Source organism: Arachis ipaensis, chromosome B2, assembly GCF_059453495.1.
Source record: "Arachis ipaensis isolate K30076 ecotype BB chromosome B2, ASM5945349v1, whole genome shotgun sequence".
NCBI classification, from domain to species: Eukaryota; Viridiplantae; Streptophyta; class Magnoliopsida; order Fabales; family Fabaceae; genus Arachis; species Arachis ipaensis.
The window spans coordinates 9,476,362-9,495,235 of NC_142437.1; the positions used below are offsets into that span (position 1 = coordinate 9,476,362).

An 18,874-nucleotide genomic window follows, 5' to 3' on the forward strand; every position below is an offset into this window, starting at 1 on the left:
AGACAGTGATGCCTCAAATGAATGGTAGATGGAGAAGAAACAATACAGAGATTTGATATAGGAGGAATATGAAAGTTCTCGAGTTCAAACAACCTTTCGACCTTATGTCAAATCCCGATGATTTGTCCTGTCCGATGATCCTGCACATGACAACCAGAAATAGAAAAATTGATATCAAAACCGAGATTAACAAGTTGACCAACAGGAATAAGATTAAAGTTTAATTTTGGAATAAAATAAGTATCAGGGAGATTAAGATTTGACTGTGAAATAAAACCTTTATGTGTCGCATGCAGGAGGGAACCATCAACAGTGTTGACGGAAGGTGCATTTGTAGTGGTAGAGAAAGTCGAGAAAAGATAACGCAAATGAGATATGTGATGAAAGTAACCAGAATCAAAATACCATTTATAATTACCTAGAGGAGTGAAAAAAGCAGCAGGAGTATTACAAGTAAAGGAGAGAAGTTGCTTAAGAAGAAACTCAATAGCAGATAGAGAGACTGAAGATGGGTTGAGAGAAGTAGAATTGGTAGATTTAGTAGCAACAGTAGCAGCAGCAAAGCAGACACTGTCTTAGAGAAGTTGGTACGAGAATGATACTTGGTCTGATTAGGACGTGGTGGGCGAGTAAAACAGGTAGTAATCAAATGTCACAAGAGTTTGCAATAATGACAAAATAATATTGGGAAATTGAAGCCAATATGTTCTTTTTACTTGCATTTTCGACATTCAACAGAGGGGCAGTCTGGGAGTAGGTGACCAAAATGATGACAGTTTCGGCAAAATTTATCCTTCCTGTATGTAGGTTGAAAAATATATGATTTTTCCATAATAGCAGAAACAAAGACAAAAAAGAGAAGAAACTGAAAAATCGGGATAGAAATCGATAAAACGTAGGTAAGAATCGGAAAGAGCTCACCAAAAAAACCTTAGAAAGGGTCCCACAGTCTGCCACATCAGCAGCCATGTCAGCAGAAGAGGACACATGGCAATGCCGAATTAGAGGAGGAAAACACGTCAATGCTGACGTGGCGAGGATGTGGCACGTGGGTCTGGAGGCGGGTCGGGCTGGGCCGAGAGGGACACGGGTTGAAAATGGGTCCGTGTGTTATGCCGTTGCGTGACACGTAAGACACTGCTAGACCGTTGATCTTGGGTATGGATCCAACGGTGCTGGAGGCGTTTGGAGGGAGAAAGAATCTAAAGCGAATAACGAGCTTCAGGCAGCACGTGAAGGCACGTCCAGTGATTGCTGGCAATGATTTTAGACTCGTTGAACTCGTGACGACGAGACGAAGACGGTAGTAAAGGCAGTGACGAACTAAGGCGTCGGAAAAGGATAAAAAATCAAGGTCAAAGAACACTATCGAAAGAAAAAACAAAAGGACTATGAACTAATTTCCATAGAGAAAAAAAAAACCTATACTCTTGATATCATGTTAGAAACAATAAAGTAATCTGAAGAAAGGGTTATCTATTATTGAGTGGGTTAAGAATAATACAATATATAAGACTATATATAGATGCTAGAAAAATTAAAGTAATAAAAGCATAATATCTTATAATAAATATATAAATATGTTAAATAATTATAATTGATTCTAATTATATTCTAACATATACCATCCTTTTTCTTTCTAGAGATTTTCTTTTTGATTATTTTCTTTGTTTATTAAAGTACATAGTTAGAAATGGTTGGAATCATTTTAAAAGAAATTTTAAATCATGAAATTTTTTGTTGTGAATGTAAGCATTATTCTCGTGACCATTCAAAATGTTTAGGCATTATATATATATATATATATAGCATGGGATTTTACATGCAGGTAAGATCTCCGGACAGCTGACTCTTATCCTGGGAGTGAAATTCTCACTCACTCTATCCCACTACTTCCTTCCCTAGCTCGACTTATAGGGATAAGGAAGTGAACGCTGAAAGGAAGCCAGGGGACTCCTACCTAAAGCGAGTCGACTCTCTGGCACTGGCCACTAGATCATCGAGTTAGCTGTCGATGTGTGGCTAGTTCTGTTGAGCTTTGTTTCCGCTTTCCTGTTTTCGAAGCTGCGAGTCAATTTGCTGTGTTCATACAGGTCACGCGGTGGATCTTAGAAGGTCTACTCACGTCAAGGTCTTCCGACATCTAAACGTTGGAAGCGCCATTCCCTTTTAATGTTTTCGCCGACTGGCATACTTCCTTTCTCTAGGCTTGATGGATGGACTGATTAGCCATAGCTCCTCCCTTCTCCTTCCTTGCCCTTGCCCTAGCCTCCGATCTATTGAAATCGAGCTTTCTTCCTTCTTGATTGGTTGTTAGCTAGAAATCCGATGTTGCTACTGAAACTTATATATATATATATTTATATGATGAGCAATATGTCTTTAGTTATTTTTCTGGGTCAACATATACCTTGAGTAAGTTTAAATTAAAAAAATTCATACAACTTGCTAAGAGATGATAATGGCCATCCCAAATATAATATGTTGTATATATATATATATATATATATATGAATGATTATATTTTTGTACATTTTTATTGTAAGAATTTTTTTAAAATTTGTATTTAAATTTTTTTATTAGGAAATTTTTTTCAATATATATTATATATATTATGATATTACTTCTTTTAAATATTTAAATTAATATAAAAAATATATGAATAATTATATCTCTAATGTCTATATACTCATGAATGCATGTATAGTATCAAAAATTTCATATACGATACTGAGTATAAAAAAGAAAAGCATATATATGATGCTCTTTATTTATGGTCCATGTTTAATGTGAAATAAGTATTTAAGTTTAAAATATTCCAATTATCTCCTTAGTCCTTACCTCCACTACAACAAAAGCGTCACTTAGCGGCAAAAATTTTGCGGCGGTTATGTTAAACTGCCGCGAAAAGACAATTTGCGGTGGTTAGGGGTTGGGATTGCAATCAGGCCGACATTTAGCGGCGGTTTATTTCAAACCGCCGCTATATTTCCATTAGGTTTGCATTTCGCAGCGTCTTTTTGAAAACCGCTGCTATATGTCCGCCGGGTGATTTAATGTTTTATATTTTGTGGCGGTTTCGTTTAATCCGCGCAAGATGTGTATTACCACATATTGCATTGTTCTCTCTAGTAATAACCATCTGGGTATAATCTAGTTAAGTAAAGACTACTATCTGAAGCTACATATGTTTAAATCATTGTTACTTAAACTCGTAACATTTTTTCTACATCTGTTTTACGAAAAAAAATTCACAAGTTACTTGTAAACTATATATGTTAACTCACGTGAACAAATTTACTAATAATATTTTCTTGATTACGTTATTGGTATTTAAAAATTGCATTCAATCATGGATGTAAAAGAAGAAAATAAAATCAAACTCTGAATTTATAAAGTTAAAATAAAGTTATAGAGAGCATAAATCAAAGTTACGCCTCTTTGAAGTTATGCCTTACTAAACATAAATCAAGAATAAACATGTAAAACTGCGATCCAAATCATTAAACTAAGGAAATCAGCGTAATGGTTATAATAAAAGATCAAAATTTCTCTCCAACATCGTATTGACCTGGCGAAAAATACTCTGTATGTTATGAATCTATGGGCTTCACGTTTTATAGGATCTGATATTTCATCTCCATACCATGGCATTTTATTCAGATCAAAGCACATTTTCTTAACATATATATCATCTTGTTTATCTTGTTGGTCTTCTAAAGTTTCATCGTCTTCTTCCAGAACCTTATTCAGATCAAACTGCGTGGATCTGTCGACTGCGACAGAAGAGATATAATCTAAATTGTCTTCTGAATCAGACTCTTCTCCATTTAAACTGTCAGGAACTATTTCTCCAAAATATTCAGGTAAGATTGAAAATATCAACATGCACATAACAGAATGAGTGTTCATAGAAGAAACTGAGAACTCCGAAGTTATTAAATACTGACTTAGAAAAAAAAACCAAATTACAATATGCTAAGACAATATTAAAACTAAACACAAATTTTTGACAATTACGATCACCCTTGTTAGTAGTTTGGGCAATTTTCTTAAACAGAAGCTCTGTAGCAATTGTTGTGCTTGCAGAGGATGACGAAAAGTCCTCAGTTTTCATCGATCCTGTTCCACCGTCATGTTATGTTCACTATTATTTTCAAAACGTAACACTAGTAAAATTATATTGCGTAATAGATAGCAAGATTATCAAAAATGCAACCTTAAGAAAAACAACAACTGTAGAAGGAATAAGGATTTAACGTAAACTAACTTTTCCGTATTAAAATCGTTGAAAGAAACAAAAAGTCTGCTTTTACTCATGAGAATTCACAATAACATAAATATTTAACTGCAAATAAAAACTACACAAGTATTTGTAACAAAAAAAACGACGTACAACACTGACTTTATTTAACTTAGTTTATGACAGAAAGATCATTTTTAAATTACATTAAAATGCTTCATACAAGCATTACGCGACATCATCGAAATTCTCTGAAGCATTTTCTATGAGGTCTTCTATATCTTCCTCCCTCGTCTCGTCAACAGTAAATCTTCAATGTCTCCTTCCGCTGACATGTTCAACCCTGGCTGTGGAGAAAAACCAACTTCAACTTCTTCATTCTCTTCTCCCATGTCATACAAATCCCTTGGTTTCACATGAACCACAACACTCAATTCCTTGGCTACTTCATCATCCATATAGTATACAAGCTGAGCTTCCGATGCCAATATGTATGGTTCATCTTCTTCACGATTACCAGTGTGTATCGGACGAGAGAAATTAACGCTGGTAAGCCCCAACTGGTCTTGTTTGATGTCTCTACTGGTAGTGGTATCAGCCCAAACACATTTGAACAATACCACTGTGAAGGAACAGCTGTAATTCAATTCAATTATGTCTACAATTTTTTCGTAATACGGAACACCACCAACAACCACTCTATTATCATGCATACTTGCATAACTTCTTGTATTAGATGATACATATACTCCACTATTTTGTGTTTTCATCCTGTTTTTCTTTGTGGTAGTTCTAAACTTGTACCCGTTAACATTGTACGTCCCAAAACGTCTTGCCTGACTCATGGGACCGCACGCAAGCAACTTCAGATCTTTCGAATGAAGTGTACTTTCCATAGGAACCTGGAACCACATAACATTCATGCTTTATATTAAAATCGGTTTTCATATATTACTAATTCTAGGCTTAAAACAAATTGGTCAGGTTAGTTTTCTGTCAACCTCATGCTTGAACCACCGAGAAAATTCTGCATGGACAACACTATCTATCTTAGCTTGCGACCTTGTCTGATGACGCAAGCTTCGCTTTGTCTTTTTCCTAAATGTACTTTGTTGGAAAAAAGAAAATTACTACAACTAGACACTCGGACAAAAGAGTTATATTGGTGTTTTAGAAATACATGCATATACTTACACAACAAACAGAACCACGTCATCGCAGTTGACTAGCACATGACGATGAGCTTGATGTTTTTCCATTGGAGTGAGTTTGAAATGCGAAACAGCCCCTAATGCCTTTCCAATAGCTGGGAACATACTTTTCCCTGAATTATGAAGAACATCAACTCGCCGTGGTCGGTTGATTCTAGTCTCAATATTATCCAAATACCTAGAACAGAAAGTCAGGATTTCCTCAGATAAATAACCTTCTGCAATTGAACCTTCTGGTTGTGCCCTATTACGAACATATTGCTTCAGATGTCCCAAATACCTTTTATATAGATACAATAAAACGCTCAGTATATACACAATTAATTAAACTGACTGTACTAAAGGGGTTTATCAACAAGCTAACCTTTCTATTAGATACATCCACCTATAATGTACTGGTCCACCAAGAGTAACCCATCAACGAGATGCACCGTGAGGTGAATCATGACGGTGAAGAAGGATGGAGAAAAAATCATTTTCATCTGACACAGAGTTTGCACAACATGATTTCGAAGCTCAGTAAGATGCATAGGGTTTATGGCTTTCCCACAAAGTTCTCGAAAAAATGATGACAAATTTGCAATCACATTGGATACCGGACTCGGAAGTGCATTCTTCACCAAAATTAGGAGTAATTGTTCCATCAGAATATGACAGTCATGACTTTTCGACCCAGATAACTTGCGCTGTCGCAAATCAACACAACGAGCAACATTGCTAGAGTAACCATCTAGAAAGACCACATTCTGCAAAGTCTTTAGGAATATATTCCTCTGTGAATTCGACATCGCAAATATTGGAGAAGAATATTTACCACCTTCCCCCGGCCATAATTTAGGCCTTATACCCATGCATTGTAAATCTTTGCGAGCTTTACGATTGTTTTTTGATTTGCCGCTATCGTTTAAGATAGTAAATACCACATTGTCACACACGTTTTTTTCTATATGCATCATATCGAGGTTATGACGCAACATCTGATCCTCCCAGTACGGGAGGTCAAAGAAAACACTCTTCTTCTTCCAATGCGAGTCATCTTCATCTGCATCCTGACCATTGCGTCTTTTTTTGGATGTCACAGTTGAACTCTTCCCAAATGAAATGTGCACATTAGACTGTTGCCTCAATACATCTGTTCCGGATAACTTCTTTGGTGGATCTCTACCTTCAACCTGCCCATCAAATCTATTCCGGTCTAGTCTATATTTGTGTCCCTGATTCAAAAAGCGTCGATGGCCCATGAAACACCATTTTTGACTATCTTTCAGCCGATGTGGCTTAGCATCTAATTTACACGTAGGACATGCTAACCCACCGTGCGTATTCCAGCCAGATAGGTTTCCTAATCCTGGAAAGTCGTTGATAGTCCACATCAGTGCCGCACACATTTTGAAAGTGTTTCCCTCTTTGGCATCATAGGTTTCAACGCCATCCCATAATTGCTTTAACTCATCTATCAAAGGCTGCAAATAAACATCTATGTCGTTACCTGGCATTTTCGGCCCAGGAATAAGCGTGGATAGAATGAAAGATGTCTGCTTCATGCAAAACCAAGGTGGTTGATTATACGGAATAAGAATCACAGGCCAGATGGAGTACTTTGTGCTCATATTCCCAAAGGGATTAAATCCATCGCTCGCCAAGGCTAGGCGAACATTGCGCGGATCTGCCAAAAAATTAGTATACTTTGCATCAAACTTTTCCATGCTTCAGCGTCCCTTGGATGCCTAAGAAAACCATCGTTATTAGATGCCTGTTTATGCCATAACATATCACTTGATGTCTTGCTGCACATGAATAACCGCTACAGTCGTGGTATGAGGGAAAAGTAACGAAGAGTCTTGGCTGCTATAGGTTTTCCATTTCTCTTCACTAGTACGTTGAGCCTAACAATAGAGCCCTTTTTAGTCTTCTGCTTCCATCTTGAACACCCACATTTCTTGCACCTAGTCAGGTTCTCATCATCACCTCGATACAGTATACAATCATTTGGACAAGCATCTATCTTGGTGTATTCAATACCCAGCTTTCTTATTGTCTTCCTGGCTTTATACACTGGCTTCGGAAAAGTTTCTTATTTTTTTATTGGTGAGAAAAGTTTCTAGGCTGAGCATGAAGCAGGCTATAGCGCTCCCTTCCAATACAAAGATAGTACTCCCATTTAACAAAGAGCTGCAACCGATTGGTCAGGCAGTAGGATTATTGAGTGGTTTCTTAGGGAGTTTGGGTGCGGATTATTCCCAGTTCCCCATACACTTAGACAGTTGGAAGCATGTGAGCAAAGCTAAGAAGGAACATACGTACGACATGGTTAAGGTACAACTTTAAGCTTCTAAAATTTAATCAATTTTAGTATTCATTTTTTTTTTGTAAGGTCTTTTGCATGTGTAAATTATATGGTTGGTAAAATTTTTTTATTTTGTTTTTCACATCATTATTTAAGCACTTTTCATTTATACGTAATTGCGACTGCTTGTACTTCTTCTGAGTGTCATACTTTGACAATTTAAGTTAGTCTGTAATGGTTGTGGCATTTCTTCAAATTATCAGTCTTATACTTGTTAGTTGGTCTTGGTTAATGACAATGTCAACTAATTGCAGCGGGTCTTTCAGTTTGAGGACGATGCCGGAGGAAAAATAAAGCGCGATATTATGAAGAGGATAAGAAAGATCTGGAAGGATACAAGGCACCACTTATATCATAGGTATTACAAAGAAACAAGGACTTATGAGGAAAATCTTAAGCATCACCCGAAAGGAATAGAAGAAAATGAATGGAAAAAGTTCATTGACTATCGCCAGAAGGAAGACACAAAGGTAAGCCTTGGTATATTTAATTATTTCCACAAAAACATACATGTGTATACATATTACTCCCCTTACATTTTATATTCAACATCTCTTTCTCATTTACATTTGTTCTGCTATTTGTTCATTGAAAAAGTGTAAACAGAACGCTTTAAATCGGAGTAAGCAACTTTACACACATACTGGGGGCTCTAAAACATTGGCAAGAAAAAAAGACGAAGTGGTAATAAGTCATTATTTGCATTAGGATTTTGATTAATCTTTCTAAGTATGTTGTTGTTGTTTACTAAATTGTGTCGATATCAACGATATAGGAGAAAGAACAAGGAAGGCACGTTGGTAGAGGAGAGTTGTTTATCATGACTCATAAGAAAAAAGATGCTCGTATATCCATCCCGATGCGCGTGTTGTTAGTGTAAGTCATAATTGAAAATTTGAAGCAACTTAGCTTACTGTATATATCGTGCTACTGTTAACTCATGCATGTCCAATGTGTTGTATATTTGTAGGAAGCAATTGCGAATATTGAGAGGCAGGATGGATCCTCTAAGCACCTTTCACAAAATGATTCGCTAGCATAAGTTCTCAGAAAGGAGTACCTAGGACGAGTTCGTGCCCTAGGTGCTGGACCATGTCCCACCCAAGTCTTTGGTAACACTACTGGACAACCGTCGGGTTATGCAGAGCCCAATGAAGAGTACGAGAGGAGGATTGCAGAATTGACGGCTAAGTTAGAAGAAGAGCAGGCAAAGAGACAGTCGATACATAAGGTCTTGGGATATCTAGTCCAACAGCAAGGAGGCAATTTGCCAACTGAGGTTGCTGCAGAGCTGGCTTTTTTGGGCGGTACACCGGACTCGTCATATGCAGGATCTTCATCTGGCAATCACGACCCACAACAAAAATTTTGAATTTCAATCAATGTTTTTAGATACTTTTACATTTTAGTTGGTTTAGTGCTTTATGCTTATTTTCTTCAACTTAAGTATTCTTACTTTATTTTGGATGATGTTAAGATAATTCCATTATATATGTTATGTTTGCACATATTTAATTTGGTTTGTTATGTTAATTGAGCTCTTTTACTTGGTTGTAATTTTTCTAAATTAATTGAAAAGTAAAAAAAATTAAAGTTTAATAAGCATATTTTTTTAAAAGAGGCAAAATAATAGTATTTCGCGGCGATTATCACCCACCACAAAACTGCGCTGTTTTCAGGTCATTGGCATTACAAACCGCCACAAATTGGGAGATAACTTGTTTCATCCGCATACTGCGGCGGTTATTCCAGCGGTTGGAAAAAATTGTCGCTATTCGTTTAGCCGCGCCTCATCTTTCGGCGTTTCGTAAAACCGCCACTAAACGGCTTTAGGAACCGCCGCTAAGTGGCGCTTTTGTTGTAGCGCCCGATTAAATTTAAGATTTTTCTCCCATTTTTTCTTTGCAGACAAATAAAATGTTTTATTGAAAAAAAAAAAGAGAAAGTGAGCGACAAATTAATCACTTAAACAATTTTTCAATAAATTAAGAACCAAAGTTATCCTTTGGAAAAATGCTCGTTCATGATGCCAACAGAGGATTGTCTCTTTCACAAAACAGCAGTCGAATAAAACATTTTATTCGAAAAAGTAATTTCTATATATTTAATATATCAAAAAGTAATTTATGTTTCGTGAAATGGTTCATCATGGGAGACACTTGCAAAGTGGACTAAGTGGCATAGTAAGTATGGTTGCCAGTTTTAAAGGAGGAGGCACATCGAATATATCCATATCAACTTTTTTTTTTTTTTTTCTGAAAAATAATAAAAAGCTCGTCAATAATATACCGAATAAATTTCAGATGTGTAGCTTTTATTTGGATGTAAAATTTTTTGTTAGCATATTATTAGTTGATTTTTGTCCCCTATGAAAACATTTGTTTTGGGGATCTGGATATGTCAACTTGTTAGAAAGCATTTTTTATTTTTCTTAATGTCCTTGTAAATTTTTTATAAATTAAATAATCTTTTATATTTTGAAAATGCAAATTGTTTTACACTTTTAGCTTCCTTTTTCAGAAAAATTGATTTGGACCCTCAATAGATACTTATGATACATAGACACAGAACATAACACAACACGAAATACGCAGATATACAAATTTTAAAATAAATATTTTTTAGATAAATAATAATAGTATTTTAATTTTTTATTGATATTAAAATATAAAATAATTTTTTAATCATTTTTAATATTTTTTTAATTATATAAAATATTTAAAATATTTTTTATTTTAATAAATAATAATATATATTATTTTTAAACTTATTTCAATAATACATGTTAATAATAAGGCTGGATATGTTGACACGTGATGATATTTATGTGTATCTGACAAGAATTTTTTTTATTAAGACACGGTAAGTTGGACACGACAGACACGCGTATCGAACGAGTGTCGATAAGTATCGTGTCCAAAATGTGTTCAAAATGTGTCTAACACGCAGGCACAACAACTGAACGAAATATCCGTACTTCATAAATAGATACCATTATTACCTTTTAGATATATAACATCTTTTTATTGGATTTTAAGTTTTTAATCTTCTATAATATACATACATACATACATCATCCAAATTCCATATTTAACTAGGGATTTTTCTGATCTTCGATGCCATAATTACTGGCCTTTCAAATCAACTATTATATATATGATGTCCTATATAACCTAATCTTTTTGAAGTTAATCAATACATTGTTAATTATTCAGAATTTCAAACTAATGTATGATTACTATGGTAGCATTTAGAAACAGGGATTAGAATTGATATTGAGTGATTAAAATTCAGTATTGTATTTAAGAGTGAGAGATTAAAATTAAAATTTTGATTTCAAAAAATTAAATTTCGGTTTTTTTAATATTTTTAAAAAATAAAAATGAAAAGAACTAAAATTTTTTGGACACAAATTAAAATTTTAATGACATTTATCTTTAAAATTATTTTCATCTAATTTTTCAAATTTTAAATTTAATTCTTTTTTTTAATAAAATATTAAGATATATTTTAATTTTAATTTTTTAGTTTTTATTTCTCTGTCCTACTCTTTCTTCTAAACACAGCTTATATGTCATTATCAATTATGAGATCAATCACTCATAATCATCAGAAACCAAGTAATTAACTAAGTAATATTGTGAATGTGTCATATTGTTCAGATTCTCTTTGATAAAGGATTGACGCATTTGATAGAAAGCGCATGACCTAATAAAGAATTTTAATTGTTTCTCTTTTTCTTTTATTATTAATATTTTTTCTTTAACTTTTGGTTGGAAAGATATATATATAACACAAAGAGTAAATGCTTCGTAGACATAATTATGTCCTTATCACTTGGCTTAATATATATAGTATTTAAATTTTAAACCAACAACATGTTGTTCATATATAATTATATACCCAGAAGGATCCAGATAGCATCACTTTTTTGCATCATAATTAGTTATAAGAAATTTATCATTCTGGATAGACACACATGTAGGTACCCAAAGAAGGCGACAACATCATCTAACTAAAGAAAAAAAATATGTAAAAGAAAGTGAAAATGAGCATTTGGGGCACTGTTTTTTCCTATTAATTAAGTTATTCAAACCCACTAAAATAAAAAGTGCTAAATGACCTCACCTATGCGCAGACGAGAGAAAAGAGAGAGAAACTGGGAAGAATCTTATTTTATAAATAAGCATAAGAAATTAACTTTTAATTAATTTCTTATTATAAAATTATCTTTTAATTTTTATGTTTTTTTAAATATTTTACAGTTTAAAATTATAATTTAAAATTTAAAATTTAAAATTTATAATTAAAAACTTAAATTTAGAATAAAAATAATTTAAAAAATTAACTGATATTAACTAAAAAAATTAATAATTAATTTACTATAAAAAATATAAAGTAAAAATTTACATGCAGTTGTTTTTATGTAAAATTGATAATAAAAAATTATTAGATAATTTAACATATTTAACTAGATTGTTATCTAATGATTCTCGAATATCAATTTCACATGAAGACAACTAGGTACGAATTTTTACTAATATATATATATAAGGGCAATTTACGTTATTAAATTGTTTCACCCTCAATATTACGCAAATGCATTGTTTCACTATTTTATATAAACCGCTACTGCCCTTATATATATAGGTGTGCATAAACCGCTACAACCAACCGCGGTTTATGTGTGTGAGTGTGTGAGTGTAAACCGCTGCTGCCAGCAGCGGTTTACGTGTGTGTGTGAGTGTAAACCGCTACTGGTAGTAGCGGTTTACGTGTAGTGTTTTGCCTATATAAACCGTGGTTGTAGCCGCGGATTATGAATTTAGATGGTTTGTGGAGTTTTTTAGAGAGAGAAAATTCTAGAGAGAGGTCAGAGCAAGTTGTGAGCGGGTCCGAGGTATCTCAGCGGCGACTTCTGGCGAGTTATCATGGCAAGCAGGACCCTGTACCGACTGAACGGTGTTGCGCATATTGCCGGTTCTATTGGTGACGAGGTTAGTTAACATTTATTTTTTTCTAGGCTTTGCATATGTTAGTCAGAAAAATGGTAGGTTAGGTAGACGAATTAGAATTTATAGATTGTTCCCACTAGTTTGAAATTAGGCTTCGCATGCTAGGATGTTAGTTCACTGGTTTTGGTTTAGTATTTTGAGTTTTTCTTGTTAAGTTATAAATATGACTAATTAGCTGAATTTCAAATCCTTTCAATGAATGTTATGCTACATGGTGTTGGTTTAGTTTAGGGTTTAGGGATAGTTGATGTTAGTGAATTATTTTAGTTTGGTTAGGGTATTTGTATGATATGAAGTTTTAAATTTTAAAGTTTTATAATATTTTAACATTTCTGGCTGTTATTTATTAAAGTATGTGTGTTGTTATTTTTCCTATCGTGACTAGGGAATTTTTTTTTTATATAGGAGAATTTGTTGATGGTTTAAGATATTTGTATCCGGTTAGATATGAGAATTTTTTTAAGGATAGGAGAATTTAATTGGACTTTGTATTTCTTTGTTGTTTTGTGCAGCCCACTAGGTGTATATACAGTGTGAGACGGCAACAGAATATGTCCATGCATGAAAGGATCATCCCGTATTTAGAGAGGGCTGGATTGTACCATTTGGCCAGGCTAAACAGCCAATGGTTCTGGTTGGATGAGCCACTGGTTAGTGCGTTCGTTGAGAGGTGGCGTCCTGAGACGCATACACGGCATTTACCAGCCACCTCCTCGCATCCTGTCCCTTGAAAGTGAGGGCAAAATTTGCAGCAACATGCCGAATACAAAATGCCCGATAAGCATGGGGAGGTTGCCAACCACTATCAGGGGACTCTAGTGCAGCCTTGATGCCGTTGTGTCTATCAGAGATCACGAGAATACCTTGCTGTGGAGTGACATGCCTTCTAAGGTTCGAAAGAAAGTATGACCAAGACTCTGCATTTTCCCATTCCACGAGTGCAAACGCAACAGGCAAAATATTTGAGTTACCATCCTGAGCGATCGCCAACAACAATGTCCCGCCATACTTGCCATAGAGGTGTGTTCCGTCGATGCTTACGAGTGGCTTACAGTGGCGGAATGCCTCAATACACGGAGGGAATGTCCAAAACATCCGATGAAAGTAGACTCTATCTTCATCAACTTGGTCACCCACCCTAACCGGGGACGTCTTCAGTAGAGCAACGGAACCTTCCATCGTGCATGTGACCCCAAGGATCTACCGAGGCTGATCAGCATATGACTCCCCCCAATCGCCATATATTTGCGCTACTGCCTTCTGCTTCGCCAACCACACCTTCCGATAACTAGGCCTGAATCCATAAGTCGCCTCTGTTGCCTCTTGCAACACCTTAATCGACACCGACGCATCAGCTCGAACCAATGGATAGATTCTCGCACAGATGACATGATAATCAAGCTGCTTGTGGTCGCTTGATATCGATGTGGCCATACACGTGTGCGGACCGTTGTACCTCCTAACTTCCCATGTGCTCTTCTTTTTCCGCATGACTATCCGAATTAACCACGTGCACCCGTTACCAAACTCCTTGCATCTCCCTTGTATTTCAGGTTGTCGGACTCCATAACCTTGTACTCAACTCCATGCCGAATACTGTAATCTTTTACACTCAACACGGCTTCCTCTTTACTCTGGAAAGATTGGCCAATCTGAAATTCAGTCATAGGTGTCCCATCATGCATCTCCTGCCCATCGAATGTTGCATCTACATTCTGCTGTTGGCCGATGGCTTCCAAGTTCAAAGAAGGGAGGTGGGGAGGGTACTCTTGTGTTCCAGAACCGGAACCTCCATGGGTTGAACGTCCACCTCTTGGAATATCATCATCACTGTCCCCACCAATATCGACAGGCTCCGCATCCGAATCATCGTCAAACAGTGCATTCTCAACTCGATCCGGTCCGGCATCGCATTCAAAATCAGGAACAACAGGAGCAATATATGCATGAACAGCCCCAGCATATTCGGACTCAGCATTCGGAACTGCCGCTGCTACCACAGGCATCGATGTTGATGCACCACCAGCTGGGGTCGACTGAGGATTAGGTGCCGATGCCCCAGAGCTATCCACACCATCTTCCAACTTCGCAAGCAGCTCAGGTATCCTCACCTCCGGAAAACTACGCCTACAGTGAAACAAGACCTGCAAGTCTTCATCCGACCCAATCACGAAGGTCTCATATCTCACACCAGTTGACACAACGGCAATGGGAATCTTGTAAAATAAATTTTTTACCCACTTCGTCCCACAGGTACCGAGCTTCCGTAATATGCTTAACTTAATCTCTGCCAACGTATTCGACGATCGGATAAAAACACTAAGCGGTTCTCTATCTATGAATTTTACACCATGCCTTTTGCTCTTTTGAATTTTTCCAGAGCAGTGAACCAGAGCCACAAAACTATCCTCCCCATCCATTTGTGAATAACACTCTACCTCTCCACATTTGGCCCCTCCATGGTTTATATAGGTAGTCCCATTCAGCACACTACACGTAAACCGCTACTGCCAATAGCGGTTTACACTCACACACACACGTAAACCGCTGCTGCCAGCAGCGGTTTACACTCACACATTCACACACATAAACCGCTGCTGTCAGTAGCGATTTATATAAAATAGTGAAACAATGCATTTGCGTATTGAATTTGAAAACAATACATTTACGTAATATTGAGGATGAAATAATTTAATAACGTAAATTGCCCTATATATAATGTAATGGAATCTATACATTATTCAATTAATGATTTAATTGAACATACACGAATTGCTTTGTCATTGGCCATTATGTTTTCTAGGTCAGTTTGGGATATTGGGAATTCATAGTACGATAATGATGATTAATCCCAGCTTTTCCGGTCATAATAAATTTTAATTTGATTAGAAAAATAATCGCCATGCTAACAAACAAAGGGTATTTATATTTTACTATATATTTTCGGGTCATACGATAGAGAAATATTATAAGCTATATATAAATAAAACTAGGCTAGAGTTTAAGATTAACCTGCAGATAATTAAGGGTAATGTTAAGTAGACAAAAAAAAACAGCTAAAATTTACTTTATTTAGCATTAATTAATTATTACAATAATTAATAAATACTAAACAAAGCAAATTATGATTATTTTGGCTGATTTTTTTTTGTTACCAAACATTTTCGGATAATTAATTAGTACTAAAATAAAATTAAACTTGCAAAGAAGCGGACATAAACTAAAGACAGACAATTGAGCTCTAAAATTAATGGTCCTGTGGGGTCAAATTATTGATTGGAATTATATACTACTCTTTTTCTCGTATGAGTATGAACATGATTATGATTATGAAAGCAAAACATATTACTAGTACACTATAGCTAGTACGTAATTAACTACCATAATGATGATATTATTGAATGGGTGATATAATAATTGACTAATATATGACAAATCTAGGAACTATTAATTATTTGAACCAATTTAAAAAGTGTGAATAGGTATGAAAGGAACATTATTAGACTTGTTGATTACTGTATTATTACTTCTGAAATCAACACATTATTTGAAAGGGATTTCCTCCAAATTGGCGGAGACACATGCCTTCAACTGTTAATTAATTTTTTTTTTATTATTATTGACGATATATATAGTTGCATTGAGTCATTGAGAGTATATGTAAGTCAGTAACCCGTAGCACAAGTATAATAAAAATATTAATCATACACTCAAATTACTCACTAATATATTTAATAAATATATATGTAATTTAATTTATTTTTAATATATATTTATTTTTTAATATATATTTTATACTAATAATTAAATTTAAAGATTGATTTTAATGTACACATAATATAGTCGCAAGTCGCAAGTATATATATTCATGTGTTGGGGGTTTTATTTGTTCTCAAGTACATGCATATCAAACTTCACAAATCACAATGAAATGTTGATCGAGGAAGATATGCTTCAACGGGGTGAGGGAATATATAATATTATATTTGTTCATCTAGATGTTGCAATCGAAGCTAAAATTTAGCATTGAGATAGGATTAGTAGGGTATAGTTTTTAATTAGTGGCGATGATATACACCTTTCTTTATTATTATGATAGGTCTAATATTTCATTTTATTCCGTACATTTATTTACTCAATAACGTTCCGCAAATAGAAAAAGCAATTTTCTAAATAAACCATTACCTACTTATATATAAAGATAAATAGATTCTTGATTTTTTTTTGTAGTCATTTTCGTCATTAAAGAATAAAAATATATTTATATTTTTGACTTCTATAAAATATGAATAAATTAATTCTTTCGTTGAATTTATTCCGTTAGACTCAACAAAAAACTCTAACATGGCAAACGTGAAACTGACATGTCCGTGACAGAATGACATGTGGCTTTAAGCTTTTGAAAACAGGATATATTAGTCCCTAGACACAAAAACGACGCCGTTTCATTACCTTCCCTCTAAACACACTTTAACCCCCTTATACAATACTCAGGCTCGGGTTTGCGTCCCCGCAGTCCCTGGTGCAACCTCATTCTTCTTCGGACGACCCAGCCTCTTCTTCAACTCCGAGCCAGGCTGCACCGCAGGCTCATCTGCAAGCCCTAGCGCGGCCCACACAGGCTCAGCATTCTACTGCCGCTGAGGGGCATTAACATTAACATTTCCAGCCAGCTGTGACTGAGGGTGTGCCTCAAGCTGAGGGAGCTGTGATTGGGGCTGGGGCTGAACCTGGGCCTTACGAGGGCGGCCCCTGGGCCTGGAGGACCCAGAAGGAAAGGGGTTAGGGTCGGTAGCGTCACCAACAACAACAATAACAATATCAAAACTGTTAGAGGACCAAACCCAGGGTTTTGCTCTGAGGAATTAGCGAAATTGAGCTGACCTTGGCGTAGGGAGGGTGGCTGGAGCAGCGTTCGTTCCAGTGGTGGCTGGCGGCAGAGGAGAGTGGTTGTTCGGCTCCTGGAGAAAGGGCTTTGAGATTTGGGGAGGAATTTGGCCTTTTAGGTAGGGCATTTCAAAAATTAAGATGCAGGCGCATTCGATGGTGCATTCGATGCCTTCTCAGGTGCTGGTGCAGCAGTCGATGAAAACGTTCCAGGACGAGAGCATGGATGGGTTGCCGAATTCTTACTTCACTTGGAGGAGGATTTTTTTTTCGTGTGGGCTGCACTTCTCTGAAAATACTACAAAAGACACCCATATCAACAGAACTATGGAAAGAAGGAACATGGAGATGGTACTGGTGCTTGCCATTATTGTGTTTGGGATTGATGCTATTATTGTTGTGAAAATGTTTGGGGCCTGAAAGGTGTTTATAAAGCAATGAGCATGATCTGTTCGGGGAGGAAGGGCACGGTGGCGGGGATGGTTCATGGTTGGCATGGGGAGGGTGTTGGTGGCTGGACCTGCTGGTGGAGGGATCAAGGATGGGTCCATGGAGAGAGAAGGAGATAGGAAATGAGATTTTTATGTGGGGGTGGAAATTGGGAATTGGGAAATGAAGAAGATAGAGAAGGAGGTAGTGAAACGACATCGTTTTCGTGTCTGGGTCTAATATGTCATGTTTTCAAAAAACTCAAAGCCACGTGTCGTTCCGTCACGGACAGGTCAACTTCACGTTTGTCATGTCAGAGTTTTCCGTCGGGTCCAACAAAGTGAATTCAACGGAAGGATTAATTTGTCTACGTTTTACAGAGATCAGGGACATGGATGTATTTTTCATTTTTCGAAGACGAAAATGTCCGCGAAAAAAAGGTCAGGAACTTATTTATCATTTTCTCTACATATTATTTCATACATTTTTCAACAAAATAATTAATATTTTATATCAAAATAATCAAACATTATTAATAATACTTTTTTTTATAAATACTTCGTATATTCAATAGTTAATTAATGATTAATTTTTTATATTTTTATTTTTTATTTGATTTCTATTACTAAGCGGCAAGATAGTTAAGAATAATCAAATTTTTATTGTTCAAATTTTTTATCTCTTTTTTAAGTTTAATTATTTTATTGATTTTTATAATTTTATCAAATTTTAATTATGTTTT

The 18,874-nt window shown here is 35.6% G+C and overlaps 4 protein-coding genes across 4 annotated transcripts; 1 reads left to right on the forward strand and 3 right to left on the reverse strand.

Moving 5' to 3' along the window:
* Window positions 1-4,518: 4,518 nt before the first annotated feature.
* Window positions 4,519-7,160, reverse strand: LOC107626774 (uncharacterized). The gene is made up of 4 exons (XM_016329675.1): window positions 5,851-7,160; window positions 5,438-5,734; window positions 5,245-5,341; window positions 4,519-5,145 (listed from the first exon to the last, which is right to left on the reverse strand). Exons 1-4 carry the CDS (start codon window positions 7,158-7,160, stop codon window positions 4,519-4,521), a joined length of 2,331 nt encoding a protein of 776 aa, XP_016185161.1.
* Window positions 7,161-7,566: 406 nt separating this feature from the next.
* LOC107626775 (uncharacterized) lies at window positions 7,567-9,173 on the forward strand. Its single transcript, XM_016329677.1, has 5 exons — window positions 7,567-7,770; window positions 8,056-8,271; window positions 8,399-8,485; window positions 8,577-8,677; window positions 8,852-9,173. The coding sequence occupies exons 1-5, from the start codon at window positions 7,567-7,569 to the stop codon at window positions 9,171-9,173; spliced, it is 930 nt and encodes a 309-aa protein (XP_016185163.1).
* A 4,294-nt stretch (window positions 9,174-13,467) lies between these two features.
* Window positions 13,468-13,995, reverse strand: LOC148572993 (uncharacterized). Its single transcript, XM_088505617.1, has one exon. The coding sequence runs from the start codon at window positions 13,993-13,995 to the stop codon at window positions 13,468-13,470; it is 528 nt and encodes a 175-aa protein (XP_088361743.1).
* A 323-nt stretch (window positions 13,996-14,318) lies between these two features.
* LOC107626776 (uncharacterized) lies at window positions 14,319-15,236 on the reverse strand. The gene has a single exon (XM_088505618.1). It carries the CDS (start codon window positions 15,234-15,236, stop codon window positions 14,319-14,321), a length of 918 nt encoding a protein of 305 aa, XP_088361744.1.
* Between the last annotated feature and the right edge of the window lie 3,638 nt (window positions 15,237-18,874).

Excerpts from the sequence above, each read along its gene's own strand:
- LOC107626774 (XM_016329675.1), bottom strand. The coding sequence starts at position 7,160 with ATGGAAAAGTTTGATGCAAAGTATACTAATTTTTTGGCAGATCCGCGC. Across the intron at positions 5,735-5,850 it reads GGGTTACTCTTGGTGGACCA|GTATTTGGGACATCTGAAGC; the intron begins GTACATTATAGG and ends TCTATATAAAAG. Across the intron at positions 5,342-5,437 it reads GACGTGGTTCTGTTTGTTGT|GAAAAAGACAAAGCGAAGCT; the intron begins GTAAGTATATGC and ends AAGTACATTTAG.
- LOC107626775 (XM_016329677.1), top strand. The coding sequence starts at position 7,567 with ATGAAGCAGGCTATAGCGCTCCCTTCCAATACAAAGATAGTACTCCCA. Across the intron at positions 7,771-8,055 it reads ATACGTACGACATGGTTAAG|CGGGTCTTTCAGTTTGAGGA; the intron begins GTACAACTTTAA and ends AACTAATTGCAG. Across the intron at positions 8,272-8,398 it reads GCCAGAAGGAAGACACAAAG|TGTAAACAGAACGCTTTAAA; the intron begins GTAAGCCTTGGT and ends TCATTGAAAAAG.
- LOC148572993 (XM_088505617.1), bottom strand. The coding sequence starts at position 13,995 with ATGGAAGGTTCCGTTGCTCTACTGAAGACGTCCCCGGTTAGGGTGGGT.
- LOC107626776 (XM_088505618.1), bottom strand. The coding sequence starts at position 15,236 with ATGGATGGGGAGGATAGTTTTGTGGCTCTGGTTCACTGCTCTGGAAAA.